This window comes from Podospora pseudopauciseta (assembly GCF_035222475.1).
Source record: "Podospora pseudopauciseta strain CBS 411.78 chromosome 7 map unlocalized CBS411.78m_7, whole genome shotgun sequence".
Classification (NCBI taxonomy): Eukaryota; Fungi; Ascomycota; class Sordariomycetes; order Sordariales; family Podosporaceae; genus Podospora; species Podospora pseudopauciseta.
The window spans coordinates 2,028,794-2,052,140 of NW_026946667.1; the positions used below are offsets into that span (position 1 = coordinate 2,028,794).

The following is a 23,347-nucleotide window of genomic DNA, read 5'->3' on the forward strand; positions in this document are numbered from 1 at the left end:
CATCAAGCCTTCCATCAATCTCTTTTGCTTCTCCCGCAACCTCAGATTACCAATGTTCGTTTCTCCACACATCTTGGCTTAATAATTCCCTGAGAATGTTCCCGGTGGTCAGGACATATCTCGGAAACGAGAACTGCCGGGGAGTCTCCTCACCTTTCCATTCACAAACCTACCTCGAAAAAGAACGTCCTCCGCCGCTGTCGTCCGGGAAGAGTATCTTCCGCTCCTAGTCTAGCCGCCAGAAACCCACAATTGATCCCCAGGGTTTGTTGGACCTCGTGTGGTAGATTTTCCACCTGTTTTTCCCTACGAGGAAAGCACAAGCCTCGCGATCAGCATCGCCATAGAGCTAAGCCACTGATCGATGCGTGCCACTTTTTTATTTCTGTTGGGGTTCGACATCCTATGGTTTTGATTGGCCGGTTTCCCCACTTACACCCTCGTTTGGTTACTGACATAAGAGATTCTAGAACTTGGGTGTCATATCATATCGTTCTTGGGGTTTTTGCCATCGCTTTCCCTTGTCCCCCAGTTTGTGTTGCTTCGTAATTGGGATGATTTCACATGCGAGTTTGTCAGGTGCGGTGATCGTCGATTTTTGACAGGAACATGTGAGTGAAGGCGTGGTGGATTGACAGCCAGGGTCGAGATGTGTGTTTTGGAAGAAGAGAAGTACCACGACATTGCTCCATAGGTCTTGTTATAACGAGAATTGAGGCGAGAAGGGGGCAAGAGAAGATGAACCAAGAACTGTTTTCATGGGATATTGGATAGACTCTTCGAAGAGAGTGATGCGAAAGATGGGATTTCTGGAAATAACCCCAACCCAACCCTTGATATATACATGGGTGGGGACTTGATGGTAAATGCACTCAATTCGCTCAGGTTTCTTGCAAAGAACTTTGGGAGATTTGGCAAAAGCAAAAAACAGATCGGACAGATAAAAAGAAAATTTGAAATGTCAAAATGTTCAAACGCCCCAGAGCTGCCGCACAACCCCATCGTGTATTTGGTAACGTACGCCCTGGAAAGTTTTTTTTGGTTCAAACAAAAAAAAAAAAAAGAAAAAGAAACCCCTTCCCTCCCACCTCCTCCATATGCTCCCCCTAAGTAGGTAGATAGAAAAATCCATCACTCCCAAAAATGCCTGATGCTCCCCCTTTCCCTCCTCCCCAACCCCTTAAAGAAACCCCCTCGCTGTGCGTGTATATCAAGCAAAAAACAACCAGACAAGAGAAAAAGAAGAAAAACTAATTCTTCTCCCCCACCACCCCATCAACCCCCATCACTCCCTCCCCTCCTTGCCAGCAGCCTCCTCCCTACACCTTGAGCACATGCACCACCCTCCCAAACTCCCCCTGGCCCACTCCCTCCTCTCCTTAACAGGCAGCTCCACATCGCAGTAATGATTCAAGATCTCCTCTCCCTTCTTCACCCCTCCTTTCCTCCCCCCAACAACCCTCTTGTCCCTCGCCCAAAGCTTCATCTTGCCCCCCCACTCCCAGCTCACATTCGGATCGCAGTCGTGGTTAGCCAGGCACCAAAAGGGATGAACCGCCGCCACATCCGGCCTCCCGTCCCTGCGCCCGTCCTGGTAGTTTTTGCGCGCAGAGGCCGTGCCGCGGAACTTGGCGTAGCAGGTGTTGAAAACCCAAATGTCATGCTGGCCGAGCGTGGCATAAATGTCTATATCCATCTTCTCGAGTATGTGAAGCGGAATCTCGATGTTGTACTCGAACGAAAAAGGCAGGGTCCACTCCGGGGGCGGCTCGGCGTTGATGCTGCGGTCGATCTCGTTGAGCTCCGAGGGGACAAAGTCGCCCCAGATGAACTTTATCGAGGGCACGTCCAGGGGGTGCATCTCCTGGTGTGTCGACATCGCCAGGAGGCGGGCGAGCAGCAAGAGGTAGAGGGACTGGTCAATGTCCTTGTTGTCGGGGTCTTTGGCGATCGAGTCCACGTCCGTGTCGCACACGGCGGGGTGGTATTGCTCTTGGGCCTTGGTGAAGCAAAAGTCGTCGCAAAAGATGGTGTCGTAGCACTCCGGGCAGCTGACCGCCTTGGAGTGTTGGTCGAGGGGCGGGAGGGCCGTCCCGCAGGCGTCGCAGGTGGATTCCTTGTGTCGGTTGTTGGCTGTGAGGAGAGAATACTCTTCCAGCACCGTCTCACCCGGGGCGATGTCCTCTTTGGCAAAGAGGCCGAGCTGATTACACGTCGGTATCACGTCGTGGCCGTCCGTGTTGCTCTCGTCATCGAGGAGGACGGGGAGTTTAGACACGCGGACCTCGCACTTTGGAGCCATGGTCGACAGCTGCTTGTTGAGGTGGGCCAGCGACTCGGCCGAGAAGCGGTCCGGTTCGTGGGTGTTCCATGGGTAGACTTCACGGCGGACGACACCGCGGTCGGGGAGGCTGTTGATGTCGATGGGGGCGTCTGACTCTTTTCGTAGTCTGCGGCGGCCGACTTGCTCGATGTAGCCCTTGATCTCGCTGAGCTCTCTGTTGTTCGGGGCCGTGTTCAGGCCTCTCTCGCAAAATCTGAGCGCGCTTTTTAGGCTCCCGCAGAGAAGCAGGCTCAAGGACAGGATCTGATAGGCGCGGACAGAACCGAGGTGGGCCAGGAGCTGATAGGGACCGACTCCCTCCAGCCCTTCCATAACATCCTCGCCAGCGGTGCCGTCTGATATCCCTTCGGTAAGGGAACCATGGTCAAGGACCACAGGGCAAGGCGTTGTTGAGTAGCTCTTGAGTGCTTCCAAGGCCTGCTCGTGGTACTCGAAGCTCTCATCGCGGACCTCGTCGGCCAGGAGAAGAGCACGGTAGGCGTCACCAGCAGCGAGGTCCGGGTAGGCGAGGTCAGAGTGGACCACGGCTCGCTCCAGGTAGAGGATCAGGTCGTAGGGAGAAGCAGACAGAGAGTCTGTCAGCTGCTGACGACGCTCCAGGAGGTGCTCCCTACAAGGGTCCTTCTCGTCGGGCACGGACGGTGACGGAGCCTCCATGGTCGATCAGGTAGATCAGACTAGGTAGGGGGGGTGTGTTGAATTCCAAGGACCAAGTCGGGTAGAAGAGCAACGAAAACAAAAGAGAAGAATAGACCGGTCTAGACGGGGAGGAAGCCAAGGGAAAGAAAGCACAACAGGTTTCGGGTTCTGGCTTGGTCGGGTACCTTGCATATATATGTCTGCGCCGGACGCTACAGACAGGGACTATCTGTTGTAAGGTGCCCCTGTCGCTTGTCGTGGAATATTTTTGTTCCTGGATGAGGAGCTGACGGGGACAGGCGGAGAGGTTGGACCCGTCTTTTTTGGTCGAGAGTCAACCACGATGACCTCTCTTTTTGCAGCTAGCCTCGACGGTAGATATTGGTAGGGGGTTGTCTTTCCCGCTTGAAGTTCAAGCGGCGCGGGCGGACGTCGGCTCGGGTCGCTGCCCTAATAGCGACCCTAAGAAACAAAGCTGGGATTTCCTAGTTTGTCGTTGCCAAAGCCAAAATTGACGTGCCCTGGCTTTGCGAGCCCCGCCAAGAACGAACGAGCGAAGGTGGTTAGACGACTGTGACTGGAGAACTGGGGGAGTCCAAGCAGCAGACGCAGGGCTACCGGGTTGCAAGACCTTGATTTTGGTACAATGACGGGGCTCCCATCTTGCTTTGATTGACCCAAGTAACGCCGGGCGTCTGCATACTGATGCTCTCACAGCCCACGCCGCCTCGCACACCTCCATCACAGGGGCCGTTGCAAATGCTCCGGAAGACAAGAGGCGCTAACCCCCATCCAGCGCCCTCACACCAAAAAAGCCGGCCGATGAGAGCCCCAATACAGGAGTGCCGTCATCGCACAGCTCTCTTTGGTGTTTGATGGGGGGGCCGTAAATCCTGAAAATAATCCTATCCTTGCCCACAGCCCGCTGCCAGCTGGACCCTTTTTCCAGAGGGGGGAATATCACACTCTAAGGCAGTAGCGTACATACCTGGCGGTACCTGCACATCTATCTCAGAGGTACCTGGAAGTACTGCTCTTAATATGACGATCAGATATGGCATCTTCCAGCTTCCGAGACACGTCAGCCTTATTTGGGGGGAAAGACATCACGCGCACACCTGCATCGACAAGATACGATAGACAAGATATGTCTGGAGGGGGAGGGGGTTATTGGAGCGGTGTTGGGAGCTGAGATGGGCCCGTGGGAAAGATGGCAGGTCGTGACAAGGTCGAGATTCAACCGACCGAGACCCTGGCCCCACCTAGACCCCTGTGAGATGCGGTTAAAACAGGGTTCACACCCACCAAAAACCCGCGGGTGTTCGGGTTCCCTGAGATTCAGGGTCCTGCCCCAAATGATGGCTTGCATATTCGCTGTGGCAGCTGGCCAGTGGCAAGCCCGTCTTAGCTCCCTGGCACCCATTGGCGTGCCCCATGCCACGGTCTGGACCTACGTCATAGCCAGCCTCCAACAACCCCCCAATGCACGCCAGACCAAGTTCCAGGTTCCAGCTCTCGTCCAAGGGGGAGTCTGGCGGTCTCCTGATTGCGGCGACGGGTTGCGTGTCCTTGCGGCTCGTCCCTACACCTTACACCACAAGTGACCACCTCGCACCTCGTCCCTTTTGCCTCCTGGCATCGTTTCCGCCGTTTGGAACCGAGCGGCCACAGCATCGCATCTGTGTCACCTAGATCACCCAGCTCAAACACAAGTGTCTGGAAAAGAACACGCCGTAAATCTATTGGTTGCTTGCTGTCTGCTTGTGCGAGCTGTCCTGTCTCTCACCTAGGAAACCCCGTCATGGGCCCGGAACAACCTCACTGCTTCCTCGCGACAAGCCCAATGTCGCTCAGTTTGTCCACATAGAATGCTGGCACCGCAACCGCATCCGCTGCCTCCCAGTGTTCCTTCTGACTTACGCCCGTTAGGACTGCCAACGTGCCACCGAGCTTCCCCTCGATTCCGAACTTGATGTCGGTGTCAAGACGATCCCCAACCATGCACGTGCGTTCACGATCGAATTGGAACTTGCCCTCGACAGCATCCATCATGGCTTGGCTAGGCTTCCCGAGCGCCACCGGCTTCTGGCCCGTTGAATACACGAGAGGCATGCTCATCGAGCCTGCGCCGGGGAAGAAGCCGTGGCTCATCGGGAAGGTCGAATCCACGTTGGTCGCCAAGAAGATGGCACCCCGCCTCAGATACTGGAGCGCATGCGAGAGCTTGAGGTAGTTGATGTGAAAGTCCAAACCGACGAGCACGCATCCCACCTCGGGGTCCAACAGAGAACCATCAGCGAGACCTTTGAAGTCTTCAGGGGTGACATCCCTTCGGAAGGCAGGGTCAGTGCCGCCAATGAAGGGTACATTTTCGCTCCTCAGCTCATGCTCGATGCCGGCTTCTCCAATGACAAAAACCTTGTTTTTGGGCGGCGCGAGCTTGAGGATTCTGGAGATGTAAACCGAGGCGGAATATGCCGAACCGAATATCTCCTCCACGTCAGACGGAATTCCTAAGCCCGTGAACTTCTTGAGGTATTCTTGGCGAGACTTTGTCGAGTTGTTGGTCACAAAGACTGTCTTTTTGCCTATCGGGGGTTAGCCATCTGAGTAGGCCGAAAGCAAGACAGGGCTCTCACCTCTGGATCTCAAGTGTTCCAGAGTTTCCACAACCCCCTCGAACACATGCTCGCCGGACCAGATGACTCCTGCGGCAAGACTGTTAACGTCGGATCACCATGCGAGCTGCCGAAAGCGAGAGCAACTATACCATCACAGTCTAGCAAAAACACCTGGTGGGCAATGAGTATGGCAAAACAGGCAGGGGGGGGGCGCATGGGAGCTGGTAGTGTCAACGCACATCAAAGCGATCAATGAACTCGTTAATGGCGGCCGCATCACCGGTGAGGTATTTTGGCGTCGTCATGGTGCAGGATTCTAAGGCGGAATGGAGAGTATTACCAAGAATGTGGCTTCAGAGGTAAACGGGCCCGGTATGATTGTGTCGACTGAGTCAAGTGGTATTCACTGATGCGGTGGGTTGAGTGAGGTCTTGGTCAATCTGATTGAAATTCGGCTATGGGCTTTTGCGACTCTGCCGCCTCCACGAAGGATCCCCAAGCCCCTTCTCAGCTGGCCGTTGACCATGATTGGCTGCATTGTTGTGGCGGCAGAAGGAAGCTGTCGTCGGATCAATCTGGACTCGACAAGCATCTTCGGGATTCTGTGACAGCTGCAAAACAGGGTGACGAGATCGACCTGGCTGTCATCTGATGTCCTTCTGGGCCTTACTTTTGCAGCCCGAGTCTGGCTGGAAAAAGACGACGATGCTCCAAAGAATCCCAGATGCTCAGAACGAAATATGGTGGAGCTGCTGCCCTAAACACCCAAAAGCGGGACTATGACGCAATGAATTCCACCCAGACCCCCAAAGCTCTCAGCAACCCCGCAGCGTCACCCCACCCCCGCTAACTATCAACAACTTCGAGAAGTCTCGACCACAGCCTTCCATCATGTGATGAGAATTGACTTTTTCTTTTACAAAGACAGAGAACCGCCCAGAGCGCTCGAAATATTCAAAAATCGTTGAACCTCAATCCCAAGTCCTCTTCTGTTCCAGAGCGGTCCTTGTGTTTTCGTGACCGGTCTTGGCAACTCCATTGTTTCCATCAAGAGGCCGCGGAGATAGCTCCGCGAATGGCAAAGATTGACAACCTTTGTCCCCATGATTATACTCGATCCAAACACAAAATCGTATCATGGTGAGAGCATATCAGATTTTATGCCTACTGATGATTGGAGGTGTGGTTAATTCTCATATCGAAACCTCCACCCTGGAGACTCTGATGTGAGGGCTATCAAGGCTTTTACATGAACGGTCCGTATTACCCGCGTTTGCCATAGTTTCGACTGTACACGTATGCTGACCAGACAGGTGGTCTGGTGCAGTTTATAAACGGTTTTCATGTCTAGTTGAAAGCATTGTACGAAGAGGCGTTGAAGTCTTTATATGCATCTGTGCGCATATTTCGGACCTCATCGAAGCTCCTCCGACGAGTGTAGCATAGACCATTACCGGCGCATGTCATCGATGAGATCTTGCCGGATCGTCATAAACCCGTCACCCTGGTAAGGATATCGGCTGCCCTAATCGACGGGCCCGTCATTCCCAACGGTGTCTACCACGCGCCGGCCGATGCCGAAGGGTATTCGGCACTAGCAACCATCAGCGAGCCATTGTGACGATGTGCCGGATCGAGCTTTTTGCGCCGCGAGTTGAACCTCATCTCCGGGTCAGGACTGCTTTGTCTGTCGCGCTCCGGTCCTAGTATTTCTAGACGTAATAGGCATGTCCAGACTTTAGGGGGTCGAGCATCTCTTTTCCTGCAAAGTTTAAAAAATCCCGAATTACTCTCTGTTGAGGAGTGATCACTCCGGTGTCAAACTCTCGTCACTAACAACTACAGGCAAAAAGAGGCTCAAACAGGGGTTGCTGAGCTGGACAAGACCAAAAAAGCTCTTCTGCAGCTGCCCCTCACAAAAACATTTGCTACCCCTCCTGTCCAACAAAGCCCTCCACGAAAAACGCCCCTCCATTAGAAACCCAGCCACAAAAAATCCCGCGCAAGACAGCCCACCCATCCACACTCAAGATACCGCGTCGTTGGGAATCTCAGCTCATCTACTACCACATAGGCAACACCACAGTAAAAACCACAGCATCTTATCGCCCACTCCCGCGTCAAGCTAACCCTCCAACCCCCGAAAAAGCTCCATCCCCGCACCTCCTCCCCCACGCCTGCTTGTGTGTCTCACAACCGCCAAGAACCCACAACAAATTTCCCAACAACCCCCGTTGAAGACCGGGAACATCTTTCTTAGAAACTCACCCTGCCCAAACTGGACTTTTGCTTTGCAACTCATACCTAAACAACCCCGAAGCTGAGGCTATCTCTGGTCCTTATCTATCTCGGAGCTCTACAATCACCAACACCACCACAACCACAACCACAACCACAACCACAACCACAACCACAACTACAACCACAACCACAACAACCACACACAACCGTCAAGATGGCCAAACAAGCGAACCTCTACTCGTTCCCCTCAGTCAAGGACAATCTAGCTCCCGCCCTCCGCGCCTACGTCATCTCCTGCCAGGAAGCCGGCCTCGCCCGCCACGGCGTCTTCAAAGTCGCCGTCTCCGGCGGCTCCCTCCCCAAAACCCTCGCCCAGGCCCTCCTCGCCCCCCCCTCGGGCCCCAACGACGAAGTCAAGTGGGACAAGTGGGAAATCTTCTTTGCCGACGAGCGCGCCGTCCCCCTCGACCACCAAGACTCGAATTACTTCCTCCTCAAGCAAGAACTGCTTGACAAGCTCCCAGCCGGCACCGGCCAGCCGACGGTCCACCCCATCGACACCGAATATCTGGACGACACCCAGGAGCTGGCGGATCAGTACGAGCAAGCCCTCGTCAGGTCTTTTGCCTCGAGGGACAGCGTCAAGCTTCCGATTTTTGACCTTTTGCTGTTGGGCTGCGGACCGGACGGGCACACGTGCAGCTTGTTTCCCGGGCATGAGTTGCTGAGGGAGACGAGCGCGTGGGTGGCGCCTATTGAGGATAGTCCCAAGCCGCCTCCGAAGAGGGTCACGCTTACGCTGCCGGTGGTGACGCATGCGGTGAGGATTGCGTTTGTGGCTACGGGGGGTGGGAAGAAGGAGATTATGAAGCAGATTTTTGAGGAGGGGGCCGGGTTGCCGTGCGCGCTGGTGAATGAGGGCGCGGGGGAGAGGGCGAGCTGGTTTGTGGATAATGATGCGGTGGAGGGTGTCAGTTATCCTAGGAGGCCTTTCTCTCTTTAAGGGGGACGGAAAAGAAAGAAAAAAAGAGGGATGGAAGAGGGATATGAAATGAACAAGCTTTCTTCACTTTGTTGAGGTTATGATTTTTCTCTTTTTTCTTCTTCGTTTACGAAAGGCTTTGTCCTATGTGTTTTGATATCCCAGAGGGTTTCATTTGTTTGGTGGCTTCGATGCCTTGAATGCGCTTGACTTTTGAGGAGTAGTTTGAGACCAGGACCCTTCTGATACACTTAACTGCTCTTAACCACTGCTGATATTTCATCATTTTGGCTTGAAGTGTAGTGGAAACCGTGATCATGTGGTTCTCTTGGCACCAGTTGATTCTGATTAAACGCTACAGGAGAGCTGAAGAGGTTCACATTCTTGCCCTTCTACTGCAGGTGCTGTACTAAATGAGCCAAAAGCTACGTATGCGCTCTCATTATAGAGCTTTGTTCATCCTCAAAACAGGCAACCGGTGGATTGTATGTATGATATCCATTGTGTAGGTTACAAGGAAAAAGAGAGAATCGGCAACCCCCGTCAAAATCCATATTGCCAGGGACACTCCTAGGCCATATCAATAAATCATTCGTCGCTGGCATCATGAACCGCCCCTCAAAAAGCCCTCCAAACTGCCCCCGCCCTCCTCCTCGTCTCGACCCCCTCATCACCCTCCCTATTAACCCTCCTAACCCACTCCATCTCCTGCTCCCTTACCTCCCTCTCCACAACCTCCATAATCTCAATCTCTTCCACCATCCCCCCCATCAGGTCTTTCACCCCATTCAGCACCCTCCCCAACCCCCCCGCCTCACCAGCCTCACGCCCGTCCAAAATTCCATACAACTCCTGGCTAACAGCATGAACCTTCCTGCTTATACTCCCAATCTCCTCCTTCCACTCCCGCCCAATGCCCTCCACCAACCCCCACTCCCCCTTCTCCCTTGCAATCATCACCTCCTCCGCCTGACCCAACCACTTCCCAAACCTCGCCACAACCCTCGAATACCTCCCCCCATTCTCCGTCAGCCCCCACACCTTGCCCAGCACCTCATCCAAAACCCTCACCCTCCCCTCCAGTCCCTTTCCCCCTCCCCAGTCCAACAACTCTTTCGCCCTGTCATCCTCCCCCCTTCGTCCCTCTAACTTGACCACCTCCTTTTCTAGCCCAGCCAGCACCCCGAATCTGTCCCGTAACCTTTCATATGCCGACCCCTCCCATTGGAGTTTTGTCTCTTCGGCCGACTGATGCAGCAGGGATAGTTGAAGTAATTCGGTTTGCAGCCGTGCTGTCTCTGCTGAGATGGCCAGGTTGGCGGGTAGTTTGCTTGGCGACGGGGGGGCTAATATTTCTCTGGCGGACAGTTTTGGCAGCTGGGGGTTTTTTGAGGGGGAAAAGTGTTGTTGGTGCGTGTTGAATTCTGGTTTTGTCTTTGCCGCCAGCGCACCTTGTGGTAGTTTGAGGGATCTGGTTCTGCCAACTCCCGGTGTTGATGGCTGGGTGGAAAGGGAAGGGTGAGATGGGGCGCGTTTGTGAGGAGGAGGAGGAGGAGGAGGAGGAGGAGGAGGAGGAGGAGGGGCGCGTGTGATTGGGGGTTTGGAACGGTCCGTCGTCGTGGTGGAAGTAGTAGAAGTGGAGGTTTGGGATGTTGATGATGGTGGTCGGAGGGTTTTACTGCTCGAAAGGGTGGTCACGCTTGATTTTGCGCGTGAGTGGGCGGCGGTGGTGGTGGTGGAGGGGATGCGTTTTGGTGGTGGGATTGGACCGCCTGATGTTGTCGGCCTGCGCGAGGTTGATTCGGTGACTGTCTGGCGGCGGGATAGAGGTGTTGGCGGCTGCTGCTCTGCCGCGATGGTAGTAGTCGTCCCCGTCCCCGTCCCCGTCCCCGTCCGTCTAGGAGGCGCAATACCCGACCCCTCTGGAGAAGCTGCTGACTTGGCGGAGGAGGCACCGGGAAACTGCCGTGTCGACGCCGCCCTCGTAAGCCGTGTCGTCCCGGGTATATCCCCATTCCCCGCCGAAGCAGAAGAAACCGAAACCTGCCTCGTCGACGGCGCCCTCCCCAATCTCGATGAGTCTGGGTTGGTAGAAGAAGAAGAAGCAGAAGAAACCTGCCCCGCCCCCGTCCCCGTCGTCGTCATCGTCGTCGTCCTTCCACCACCACCACCACCACCACCACCAAAAACTCCAGACAAGGGTCTACTACCCCTTGCAACCCCCGCCGCCCGCCTAAGTGTACGCTCAGATACCGTTCCCGTTCCCGTTGAAGATGCCCCCCTGATCGGCAATTGACTTTCGCTCCCGAGCCCCCCCTTGTTGTGATGCTCACCCACCGTAGTCGGCTTCCTCAAACTCCTCGCGCGACCAGGCAGCGCGTTGTTCTGCGTGGACGACATGATGATATCGCCACAATATTTCACGCCGTAAAAAATTAGGTGTCAAAAATACCACAAACCCAAACCCAAACCCAAACACACACACGCCGACTTTTGTTGTTGTTTGTTGTCTTGGCGATCGAGGCTGAATGGAGTGATTGGCCCCTGTATTGACAGCTAGCTCCAACAGCCCTGTGCCACCCCAGCTGGGGAAAAGAAAGTGGGGCGCCTTGCAACGTCACCCCCCATCTCACCTTCAGCAAACATCGCAACCTCCCAATCACCATTTCCAAGTAGGTAGTCTCAGATGAACATCCAACTCAATCTCATTAACCTTCCCACACCTCCAATACTCTGACCCAAAGACCCCCTATAAAATAATTGTACACGGTATCAAAAATATACAACTTCCACAACCCAAAGCCCTCCTCCAGTAAATGATCAAAACTCGACGTTCCGTCCATCACATCTGACCCTTCCCTCCCCCCAAAAACCAACTAACAACCAACCAACTGAAAAAGTGAAAATTCATCTCGCCCTCCTCTCAAAATCTCTTCATTATTATTCCCCAAGATCACACCCCCATCTACTCATAAATCTTCAAAATTTATCCCGCCGTAAAATCCCCAATCTCACACATCACCCCCCTCCCCCCTCCCCTTCTCCTCAACAGCCTTGATCACCACCCCCAAATCCCCTCTACTCCTCTTCAACAACCCCACACACCCCGAACAAACATTCAAATAACACGCACTACAAATATAACACTCCGCATTCCGATCCTTGTGCCCACACGTCCGGCACGCAATCGGATTATTCTTTTGCTTCCCCGCCGTCATGATCCTATGGCTAGTGATACACCGAAAATGCTTCTCCTGCAACGGCCTAGCATCCAGTATCTCCTCCGCCGGCGCAGGCGTGAACCAGTTTCTGGGAAACAACCCCGCCCCAGGGTTATCCGTCTCATCTGGTGCGTTTGGGTCGTGTTCCCGGAGGGGATAATCCAAAAACTCTGGTCGGATTGCTGGTGGTGCTGCTCGGAGCGTAATGACTGATCCGTCTTCAGACACGGGCTTGCCACCCCAAGCCGGGCTCTGCGGTCGTGATTGCGGTTGCCTTTGAAATGGTGGCTGCAATTCCAGAGACGAACCTGCAGGATCCCGTCGGTTCGGTCCAAACCCAGAACCAGAGTCGGCTCGGAAGCGGGCCGAGTGCGGGGGGTTCGCGAACCGGTCACGGCTAGGCACAGGCGAAGATGGCAAACCGTTTGGTGAGCGACCATTAAATCCCCCGTTGCTGGCCTTGGGCGCCAAATTGGGACTGCTTCTAGCTTGTCGTAATGCGTGCTCCGGAGGGGGGCCCAGCGCGCTTCGTGACACAGAAGGCGGCGGCGGCGGCGCCGGCCTTTGCTCACTTGGCAACTCTGGGGTAATCGCCGGCGATATTGGCGACACGGCCATGGCCATCACGGGACTTTCGACATCATTCGCCCCGTACTCTGGCGTCGGCAATCGCCGGGCGGATAATGGCGACACAACCGGCAACGAGCTGGAAGGACTGGAAGCCTTTTCGATCGGCGGACTTTGGCTGCCCTTCCTCCTCAACTTGTCCTTCACATGGGACACTTCTTGCCCCATATTGACCTCGATCTGCGGCACCACCTGCTCACTCGGATGCACTGGCCGAATATTTCGCCCTGGCAATCCACCTGCAAAATTTTGGGGTGGTGGGGCACGTTGTGCCGTGGACGGGGGAGGTTGCTCTTGCGGTTGTGAAGAGTGAGGCTGCTGTGAAGGTGGTTGTGGCGTTTGTTTGGACGCAGCGGTGGATCCGTTGCTGGAAGCAAGGTTGAGTTCAGGAACGTCAACTTTTTTCTCGGCTTTTAGTGATCTTCTTCTCCAGAGCTGATCCTGTGGAGAACGGTTATCTACTAGCGGGGATGTGGCCGTGTGCGTGGATGCTGGTGGTTGGACAGACGATGATGATATCTGCAGACTCGTCGGTGTTTGCGGTCTGGCAAGCCGCTGGGCATCTTTCAGAGGCGGTGGAGGTGGTAGCTCTTCGAGGTCTTCTTTAAACATCTGGTGAGTAAAAGTGCTGGGTTTTTGTGTTTGAGCATGTTGGCCGGAGGGCAATGACGGAAGTGTTTGCGACTGAATGCGAGCCTCGTTTCCTATTGTGGGCGACGACGCTGAATGAGAATCTTTGGATGGAACAATGGAAACCACTTCATTGGCAGAGTTTGTTGATGTCCTCGGTGTAGAATCAGATGTGTGGTTGGAGTAGGCAGACAGTAGACTGGAGTATGAGCCAGCAGGTGAGGGAACTCTCTCTGGCAACGTCGGGCTTGGGATAGATGTCGGGGCCGGACCCGAGGGGCTTGCAACAGTCGGGGAGGCGACGGGCCGTCGGCGTGGCACACTCATCGGGGGTGGGAGTCCGGGAGACTTTGCAGGCAGGCGCGGGAGAGGTGAATCTGGGGGAGGCTGAGCAACGGCAGCCATGGTATAAGCAGTCTTGGTGGTGAAGGTGCTCCTGGTGTCCCAGTCCTTTGCGGCCGGTACGGGCTTCTTGATGATGGGAAGGGGGGCTCCAGCAACAGGTGTCTTGGGCAGGTCCTTCTTTGGTGGCGGAGGCAGTGGGAGGTCAGACCCGAACGAGTCCGTGTCGAAGTCGAGAGCAGGCAAAGAAGGAGGGACAGGGAGGGCCTTTGAGAAGCGAGACTTGCCGCCCGTTTTAGGGAGCTGCAAGCTCGCGGTTTCCATCATCTTGTTCGTCTCGTTTTGCCCGCGTGTGGATCGAGGTAGGCACGGATAGTAGCGTAGCGCACGTCGGGATCTTTTTTTTTTTTTGCTCACTTTTCCTTCAAGCAACGCGGCGAAACCCGCAGCTGGTGTCGCACATGGACTCGCTCACTGGCGATATCCCGGCTCTTCTCCGTCAAATGAGTTTCTGGATTCCTTGTTCCTCGCGGATGTCGGGCTGTTTGTTGGTCATCAGCTTTCACCACACCCCTGGTCCATCAAATCAAGCAATCTGAGTCAAAAGGCGTGCGCATAAAGTAGGGGTATAAAACAGAGGCAATAACAAGACAGCAAATAATAAACCGAAAAAATAAGAGCAAAAAGAAAATAAGAAAAAAAAAAGGATTCGGGATGCCGGGACGGACGGGACAACGGGGTTTTCGAGTCTTTTGCTGGTGACGCTGCAAACAGGCATCCAACCCACTTTCCACAGCAGGGCTCAAATTAGACGATCGCCGCGGGGAGTGTTAACCCCCTGGCTCCCTGGCCGGCTGAAACACAGCTTGACTGGCTAGAGAGCGGGAGAAATCCCAACAGGGCGGGCTGGTTGGTCCATCACAAGGATAGAGTGCCAGCGATGACTCGCTAGAATTTCTGCGATCCAAGAAAAAAAGGCCCATTGTATTTTTCTGTCGTATCGACATTTATGCCGTGGCAGCCGTGATGATGATAACAAGAGCAGAGTATACGGGACATAAGCGAGAGACATACTGGGTTTGTTTCTCTGTCAGTTCATAATTCTCGTTGTCAATAGTCTCGTTCGATATTCGAGAGGGGACATTAGATGACGTCTTTTTCCCTTCCCCGGCCCTGTCGTTGAAGATAGCGGCAATCGCGGTGGAGGCGTCGTGTGGACGTTGCAAGTGTGCATTGGTTCCCGCAGCCACAACTCTCTTGGCTGTTAGTAATCCCTCACAAAATGGCTGGGATGACTAACAGGGCAGGAGATTACACGACGATCCCTTCTGTAACGCCAACAACGGACATCCAACGTGGGGGTTTTAGTTCTCGTCGGGCAAGACATTTTTTTTTTTTTTTCGATATTGGGCCTCTCTGACCGAGAGGTAAAAGAAGGGAAAAGAAGGCGACTCTCGGGATGCAATGCCACCTCACCTGCATGATGACTTTTCCTCAGAGATTTTCTCCCATGCACGTCGGCATTTCACTGCACCCATGTGCTCATGCAAGAGAATTGTTCTGTGCCTCTTTCTGTCGTGTCCGGCAGGTTGCCTGCGTCGAACCACTCCTATATGTACGGGATTACGAGGCACACACACTGTGTTCGAGAAGGGTTCCGAAGTTGGGGGTGTGACCTATTCATCAGGACCTGCATTTCAACACGTCACTGAGGGGAAAATGTGTGGGTGGGAGCGTTTCCGGGGGCGGATGAGAGGTAGTTAAAGAGTTCATTTGGAAAAGGGACAGACACTCTTGCGTCGGTGAGGGTGGGCGGGATGGTGGTTACACCGTTTGAACAATACAGCCACCCCCTGAGCTCCTGAGCGTTGACATGTTGAGGCAGGTTTTCCTTGCACAAAAGGGCCCGGCAGTGACTCGATTCTGCTATTTTGGTCGTCGAGTCCGAGTGGACCTGGGCACAAGCTTCTTTTTGGTCATTGCTTGTCCGCATGGCCAGCCGTGGTACATATCGTCATGACCAAACGGTGGAATCTGAAGTATGGGGCTTGTCAGGTACAATGCGCAAAGATGCAGAGGTGTCCAAGCTTGCTCATGGTAGGGCCGTAAGTTATGGTCATCATCTGGGGAAGAAGAAGCTCAGATGAGCGAGCTTGGTTGAGATGGCAGGTCAGAAGGCGGAAAGCTGTAACTAGGTAGGTACCTTGGGCGGGCGAACAGGAACGGTGTCAAGATCGTCGACCATAGACAGTTTGGTTGTCGTTGAACCAACCTCTCCAACTAGACAGAGTCAACCAACGACAAATTCCTGTTACGCACTCGACCTCTCTCGTCGTCACAAAAATGAAGCCCTCCCCTCCCACATCCTCCTCACCACCGTCCCTCTATCCCGCGCCATCTGCCTCTCGCGCCGGGGCTGTACCTGCGTACGCAGCAGGAGGTGTATCTCGCGAGGGCGAGGCAAAGGTGGGAGTGGTTTCGGGGTGGTGGGATGATTAATGAGCAGAACCTCGTCAATGATGGGTTGACGGAGGATGGGAGTTGTAGAAATAATGGCCAGACGGAGTGGAGTTATAATCAGGGGGTGGTGCTGGGGGTGGGGGGCTGGTCGGTTGGTGTGTTATATGGAAGGTAGCCTGTGTTGAACCGCTGCCAATGGGGAATAGATGTTTATACAGCTACGAAGGATAGTCAATATCTTTCCCAAGCGAGGAAAATCGCCGATGCGGCGGTGGCGAGTTCTAGTCTTTTGATGGTGTCTTCTTCGGGGATTCTAACCGAGTCTTGTGAGGGGGATGGGAATTGTAATAATGACCAGCAGGCTTTCAAGGGGATAGTTGCGTATAATCTTGCAAAGTTGGATAGGACGTACCCGGGTGAGAGGCCGTATAAAAGGGGTGTTGACTCGATGGGCGGAGGAGATGTGGCAGAATGATCGGGGGGTGGTGAGCAAGTGGGGAGGATGGGGAGCGGAACTTGCATGGTGTTTCTTAGGGTGGGCCCTACGAGAAGGGGAGTTTGGGGAAGCAGGTTTCGGTGGCGGGGTTGTTTGTGAGTTTGGTTGAGTAGGTAGAGAGATCGATTGGGAGAGGAAGGTAGGTGGTTCATTGGGAATAATTGCCTTTTACTTGCTGGTATAAGTTAAAGAAAGGTGAAGACCAATCAGCTACCCACATAACCTGATAAGATCCTCTCATCCACCAAGCCAAAACAAAGGCCAACCAAAGTGAAAGTGGACAGAATGACTGGATGTTATCTGGCTAACTTACAGCAAGCAGCGTGTGCAAGAGATCAAGGCTGCATCCAAGCATTTGCCCACTTCCAGCTCTCAACCTGGCTCGGTGAAACCGTCGGAAAGAGCTCGAACAGAGGGTGGTATGTTGGCGGTATTGTGTGGAGGAAAACCAACTGTGAGCGACTTAATGGCAGAGAAGAAGCCATCCTTTATACTGGCTTTAGCTTGATGGATAGATGGTACCCTTAAGCCTTCTCAAGAGGCACGCGCAAGCCGAAAGGAGAAGAGAATAGCGCTTCTCTGCGCCGCGTTAGCAGTTGCGGCATTCTCTTGAGCGAGCTCGCCCGCGAGGGCGTCGGCCCAGTCAAACCATGGGGCGGCAAACGAAAAGTCCATCTTTGGCAAAGAAATTGAGAGAACCTATACGGAACCCCCTATTTAGCTTACCAGCACCCCCCCTTAATATAGAATTTAACTATATTGCGAGGCATAATTATTAAGGGTTAAAAGACATTCGATAGGCTCTAAGGGATAGCTAAAAAAATGTTAAAATATAATTAGAAAAACGTTAAAAGATAATCAAAAGACGTTAAAAGATAGTGAAGAGGCCTCAAAAGATAGTTAAAAAGGTTTAAAAGATAATGAAAAGGCTTTAAAAGATAGTGAAGAGGGCTGGAAAGACAATTTAAAAGCCTTAAAAGATAATTCTAAGGCCTTTAAAGATAATTTGAAAACTTATTATGTTTTCTTTTAAGTGCCTTTATTATATTATCGGAAAGGTAAGTAAACAGGTATGGGGGGGTGGGAGGCTGGTAAGACAAATAGGGGGCTCCGTAAAGGTTATCTCAAGAAATTTGCCAAATTGCTTGTTCGGTCTCTAGGCCGTGAAGAGTGGTCTCCTCGAGAGGGCAAGGTGGGGAGGATTGATGCAGCTTGTTCGCAGGCTGGTAGATCGCGAGCAAGGGCATGGTGTTCACTGGTGCGCACGCGCAGCTTCTCAGTGTAAGACGCTAAGTAATCCCTCGTCAGCTAGGCGAGCAGGCGAGGAAGCGCTGAATGGCCTCTCAAAGGACCTGGAGCGCTCCTTCATCAGCGACTGCATGTGAGAGCTCCTCGCAGCTTGTCATTACCACCCGGCTTGCCCGTGTTTCAGCTCAGGGGACGACTGGACTTTTTTTCTTTTTTTTGTCTGTGATCCTTGGCTTGCTTGCCGGGGAACTCTACCAGAGCGGCGCTTTCACACGATGCTCTTCGTCCTTGCAATACCTGTCATCAAATGGGTGTTTAAAATCAGATGAAAATCGTCGAAAGAGCAGCGCCTCCTCGCGATTATCAACCCCAAAGCTTGGATGGGAGAGGTTCAAAGGAAATCACAGCCCGTTGTCAAATGACGGAAACATTTCATGTCATATTACACAAGCCAGCAATAAAGTCGATATCTAGTAATCAAACACTTTTTATTCTCGCTTCCCGGCTATAAAGCCTACCACGCTGCAAAAGAGGTCTCCCTCATATAAAAAATACAGCAACAGCGGTCCATGACGGATATAAACATCCCATCCATCATCATGACCGACCCATGACAAAAGTCATCCCCATCGACGTCCGCTCAAGCGCCCCCCATTACCAGAAGAATATTTAAAAAAAAAAAAAAAAAAAAAAAAAAAGGACAGAAAACAACAACTATTTCCCAGCCTGTTCCCCTCAGCCGACCGACAACAACAGGCCATGAGTGGAGGTATCTTCCGCAAAAAAACAACATAAGAATGTGTGTAGTAAACAACACAAAACCCCAAGCAAGTATTTTTCATGGGCAAGAGCCCGCATCGTTAACACATGTACCCAACTTGCTCTCAACTCCACATGACTTAGTGCCCCGCGGGAGGGAGCACGGGGTAAGTGACCCGGCCGGGGTCAGTGGGAGGGCTGGGGCGAGAGCGATCAGCGAGCGCCGGGTCGATACGGCTGTTATCCGTGTCTTCCTCGTAGTCGCGGCGCTCAAGGCGCTGGCGGATGGCGCTTCTCAAGGCCTCGATGGTGCGCATGTTATTGAGCCAGTCATCATAGGTTTCGCCATCAGGGCCCTCAGAATCGCCACTAGGTGAGCTGACCGAGGAGGCACCAGGCTGGGCAGCGGTGGGAGTGCGGGCACCGTCCGACTCGGAGCCAGAGCGGCGGGCAGCAGCCTGGAGCATACCACCAGAGAGGCGGCGCTCATTGTGAGTGAAGTTGGACCCGAGACCAGCAGCCGTAGGAGGATAAGGCAGAGGGTTGGCACGGCTGCTGAGGTTGGGATAGGCGACCGAGGTGGAGCTGTGGCGCGAGATGGGAGACATGCCGGAGGACGAGGTGGTAGGCGAGTGGCCAGAAGTGTACGACATGTTGCTGGAGGGAGGGGTGACGGCGGGGGTGCCGCTGCTGGAGTGGGACGGGGCGGCACTGAGAGGAGACACAACCTGCTGAGCGCCAGAAGCAGCATAGGGGTCGACGGCTGGGCGAGCGGCATAAGAAGGCGATGGGTGACGGAGATCAACAGGGGCATAGTGAGAGTTGGGAGACCCGGTGTTCTCATACACGGTGTGCTGCATCTGCTCGAGCATCTGGTCGATCTGGGTCAAGTCCTCCTTGGTGCGAAGGTTGGGCATGGGTGGCAGATAGTAGTGCTGGGTGAGAGGAGTGGCATGGGAACCACCACCCATGGCGAGGGTGTGGGGAGCCTGGGCCATGTACTCGGTCGCTACACCGCCGCCAGCCTGGAAGCCAAGACCATGGATGGGCATCAGGGAGCGGCCTACCTGCTGGTACGAGCTGGGGTCAATCTGACGGCGCTTGAGGTTTCCAAAGAGCTCGTTCAAGTTATCCAGCTGGCGCTTCTCCCGGGGGTCGGCATAGGAAGAGGCATGGTGGCTCATGAAATCTCCGCGGGGAGCACCCATGTGCTGAGAGTAGTACATGGGGGGCCCAGCGTGATAAGATGGGTGCTGGGGAGCCGCGGGGTGCTGGCCGTAGTAACTAGGCTGACCATTCTGCTGGTGCGGGTGGCCAAAGGGGCCGGTGTTAGTACCGCGCATGTGGCCATTATGATCATAGAAAGCGGGGGGAGCTAGAGGCGGATTAGCCTCGAAACCTCTGGGAGAACGAAAACGTGTTTGTTCAAGTACGTCGAGTAGTCAACAGATAGGAGGAGTAGCATATGTGTCACATACCTTTGGAGTTTGGGTGAGCACGGTAGGCGGGGTTCATGCCACCGGGCTGGTCCTGGGTTCTGCCGACCAGAACAGAGTCATCGGCATGAGTCTTGACGTGCTTCTTGAGATCCTGAGGGCGCTTGAACGACTTGCCGCAGAAGTCGCACTTGTGGGGCTTCAGGGGAACATGGACGCGGATGTGGGAAGTGATATGGTCTCTCTTCACAGTGGTTGTCCTACAAGCGTTCCACTGGCATGTGAGGTTGAGGTTGTTGGTGCTCTTGCGGCCGACGTGCTTCTCACAGATATGCTCCTGAAAAAGCGAATGTCAGCGATAGCTCTCGTTCACAGCAAGTGAACAAACAACTTACATAAAGGACCTCGGCAGACGTGAACCGTTCGTTGCACTCAGACCACCGGCACACAAGGCTCTCATCTTGGGCAGTGCTGCTGGATGAGCTGGCGGTGGGAGCAGTGGATGGCGCGGGAGTCGCGCCGTTGGAGGTAGAGCTGGACGACCCGGAGGAGGGCGCGGCGACAGCAGCAGCCGGAGTGGCAGCAGCAGCAGTGGTGGTATCGGCAGCGGGTGCCGTTGGCGACACCTGTGTAGGTGAGATGCCCGAGGAGGACATGGCTGTCGAGATATCACGTGAAGTGCACGTGAAGAAGCTTAAGGTTGGTTTTTCTGTTGTGGTCACGTGGGGTAGTCGAGAGAGACAAGCCCTAGCCCCACTCTTTTCAAAGGACGCCGAGAATGGGCTGCTTGCGGTGGGAAGATGCCAAGACCGGGAGAAGCGTGTTGGCTGGGCGGAACTGGTCTTGTCGGGACGCGGTGTGTTTGATGGAATCAGACAACCCGCAACGGCAAATATGGACGAAACAGCGATGCTTGTTGCAAATGTTTTTGATTCTGCTCGTGGATGTGGCTCAAAGTTTGTTGCAGAGAGGAAAATGCTTCAGTATTGGAATCAGGAGAACAGCGGGCCATTATGTCCTTTATTACAGCTTTTTGCCCTCATGGCAATACATGGCGGAAACTCTTGGCAAAACTCTCTTGGCCTCCTTGGCCCGCTTGGCAAGTCGGCGCCTCGGATGCCAAGCTCACATCATTGGCTGATGGTGGCAGCGTCGGCCCGCCCGTCGTACCTGCTGCACTCTGCTGTTGAGGCAACCACCAGTGCTGCGCCCTGACCTCCTAACAAACCCTAACAGCACTACTTTGTCGCCAAGGACAGCCAAGATGACGCCAAGGCTTGGTATTTGCGAGGAATCCCTTGGCGTCCGTTTGTTGCCTCACTCCACGAGAGTCACACGCTTTACGCTTTGCCCACATCTCCAGCACTTATGCAACCCCAACCCCTGACAGCTGCCATCTTCGATCGCGATAACTGGCAAGGAAGTTCATCGTTCCACTCTGGCAGCTGTGTTGTTGCGGGTCATCCATGTTGGGCATCATTCTTAATTCTGGATGGGCGATTGTTTGGTTTTTGCGGCTGCTTGCCGATTGATAATGCTATCAAACCACTTCTGATCACAACAGCACCGCTGCACACAAAAGCAGCTGCCAAGGCCAAGAGATCACCCCTCCGCGTGCCAAGCCCTTGGCGACCCCGACTTTCTTTGATACCGTTTTGCCTGGGCGATGACCATCAGTTTGGGTCAACAAGAGCCAACCTGCGCGCTGCTTTCTCGAAGCGAGCAGAAAACGTTCGTTTCAAAGCGGCGGTTCAGCGTCCGCTAAACTAAAAAAACCAGGAAAAAAAAAACAATAAGCCGCTGCCTGAGCTGCGTGCCAAACAGCACGTGCTACACCATCTCCACGTTTGTCGTCCGTTATGTTGAGCGACCCCGCGCATTGGGTCCCCATCCCAGGCGAGATGAAGTGGGGAGAGAGGTGAGTTGCACCCCACAGCCTCGTTGATTGGATCACCCAACCTCAACCAGACTCTTGCGCTCCTGTGGGGTTCTGAGGATTATCAACAACTCCTTTCCAGTCACTTTGATTTTTTCGGCAGAGATAGACGTCTCCAATTATCGAACACGGCACACGCTCCGTCAAAGCAACCACATCGCATACCTACTATACATCATCTTTGATCTTGGCGATTCTCCTCGGCAGCTTGAACTTCCTTCTTGGCAACTCTTGGTCTCTCTACCGCTCGCCGAGCCATGCCCAGCAATTGCCCAGACGTGCCCAGCCACGCCGAGGATGCCGAGAGGTGGTTCGCAATTCTTGGCTGGATTTCCTACGGTCTGCTGCCCCCTTTCCTCCCCTCTTTCACCCGCATCGGTTGCGCGGTTGATTTTTCCAAGATTGCCCAAGCTATTTTTCTCTCTGGTTCAAACCCTCCAACGGGGCCAAGATATCCGTGGCCTTCTCTGCGGATTCCTTGACTTCTTGGGTCCTCTCGGGATCCTGGGACAAGCGGTGGCCCGTTTCCTCGTGGGATTCTCTTGGAAAGCTTGGTATCAACAATGAAAGGTGAGATGACGTCGGGTGTAGTGTAACAATAACATCAACAATTCGATCAACGACAAAAGATGGAGGTGAGGATATCGACATCGACGACCACGTCCAACCACCATTGCTGTTGTCACCAGGGATTTCACGCCCCCGCTTATTTTCCCCAGTGAAGTTCTTTGCAATCAAGAAAAATGGGCCAGAAAGATATCTCGACGCATGTAAACAAATCCGCGCATAAATCCACGTGTGAACATCCGAATCGCTATCACAAGCCGAAAAAACATCAACACGTGCTCGCCGACACCGGTTGGCTGATCCGAAATCAGAGCAAGGCTATCCCAGAGATACTCAGTCTCGACATCGAGGTGGAGATGTCAACAACATTGTCTTGAAATTGATAATGAGTTCATTAATACCTGCGCAGTCTAGACTCAAGGTCATTCGTTTACTCAAGGGAGTTCCTGGCTTGGGGTTGAAGACATGGTAGGTTACCCTAGGTACCTCCTGGTTCATCTTCCTAGGTATACAGGATCGGTAACAAGACCATCGATCATTCATCGTTTCAAGTCTGTAGGGAGAGGTAGAATGCACAATGAAGATCACTTCGGCACGATCTTTTTCTCATCGGACACAGCTAGGATATCCCGTTCAAGCACTATCTTCCTCAAAACCTACTCAAGATCTCAGACAGCCAACGCACCATGCCCAGATGATTTCCCTCACCTGTGTGTGGCTACTCCAACCTTCCAGTAAATGAATCAAGGAAATATATGTGCAGTCAGCATACCTATGATAAGAGGCCACCAAGCCCCA

At 53.7% G+C, this 23,347-nt stretch overlaps 6 protein-coding genes across 6 annotated transcripts; 1 reads left to right on the forward strand and 5 right to left on the reverse strand.

The window, feature by feature from the left end:
* Positions 1 to 1,285: 1,285 nt before the first annotated feature.
* Positions 1,286 to 3,001, reverse strand: QC763_709170 (uncharacterized protein; the record flags this gene model as incomplete). Its single annotated transcript, XM_062915907.1, has 1 exon — positions 1,286 to 3,001. The coding sequence occupies one exon, from the start codon at positions 2,999 to 3,001 to the stop codon at positions 1,286 to 1,288; it is 1,716 nt and encodes a 571-aa protein (XP_062761912.1).
* A 1,695-nt stretch (positions 3,002 to 4,696) lies between these two features.
* PHO13 (p-nitrophenyl phosphatase) lies at positions 4,697 to 6,771 on the reverse strand. The gene is made up of 4 exons (XM_062915908.1): positions 5,844 to 6,771; positions 5,754 to 5,775; positions 5,623 to 5,691; positions 4,697 to 5,571 (listed from the first exon to the last, which is right to left on the reverse strand). The coding sequence occupies exons 1-4, from the start codon at positions 5,907 to 5,909 to the stop codon at positions 4,802 to 4,804; spliced, it is 927 nt and encodes a 308-aa protein (XP_062761913.1). The 5' UTR covers positions 5,910 to 6,771; the 3' UTR covers positions 4,697 to 4,801.
* Positions 6,772 to 8,059: 1,288 nt separating this feature from the next.
* Positions 8,060 to 8,848, forward strand: SOL1 (suppressor of los1-1; the record flags this gene model as incomplete). Its single annotated transcript, XM_062915909.1, has 1 exon — positions 8,060 to 8,848. The coding sequence occupies one exon, from the start codon at positions 8,060 to 8,062 to the stop codon at positions 8,846 to 8,848; it is 789 nt and encodes a 262-aa protein (XP_062761914.1).
* Positions 8,849 to 9,445: 597 nt separating this feature from the next.
* Positions 9,446 to 11,227, reverse strand: QC763_709193 (uncharacterized protein; the record flags this gene model as incomplete). The annotated part of the gene is made up of 1 exon (XM_062915910.1): positions 9,446 to 11,227. The coding sequence occupies one exon, from the start codon at positions 11,225 to 11,227 to the stop codon at positions 9,446 to 9,448; it is 1,782 nt and encodes a 593-aa protein (XP_062761915.1).
* A 611-nt stretch (positions 11,228 to 11,838) lies between these two features.
* Positions 11,839 to 13,974, reverse strand: QC763_709195 (uncharacterized protein; the record flags this gene model as incomplete). The annotated part of the gene is made up of 1 exon (XM_062915911.1): positions 11,839 to 13,974. The coding sequence occupies one exon, from the start codon at positions 13,972 to 13,974 to the stop codon at positions 11,839 to 11,841; it is 2,136 nt and encodes a 711-aa protein (XP_062761916.1).
* Positions 13,975 to 18,750: 4,776 nt separating this feature from the next.
* PACC1 (pH-response transcription factor pacc-1) lies at positions 18,751 to 20,702 on the reverse strand (the record flags this gene model as incomplete). The annotated part of the gene is made up of 3 exons (XM_062915912.1): positions 18,751 to 19,985; positions 20,089 to 20,383; positions 20,442 to 20,702. 3 exons carry the CDS (start codon positions 20,700 to 20,702, stop codon positions 18,751 to 18,753), a joined length of 1,791 nt encoding a protein of 596 aa, XP_062761917.1.
* Between the last annotated feature and the right edge of the window lie 2,645 nt (positions 20,703 to 23,347).

Coding starts and splice junctions, on each gene's coding strand:
- PHO13 (XM_062915908.1), bottom strand. CDS start 5,909: ATGACGACGCCAAAATACCTCACCGGTGATGCGGCCGCCATTAACGAG. Junction 5,776..5,843: donor AGTTCATTGATCGCTTTGAT/GTGCGTTGACAC, acceptor ATTGCCCACCAG/GTGTTTTTGCTAGACTGTGA. Junction 5,572..5,622: donor GGAACACTTGAGATCCAGAG/GTGAGAGCCCTG, acceptor AACCCCCGATAG/GCAAAAAGACAGTCTTTGTG.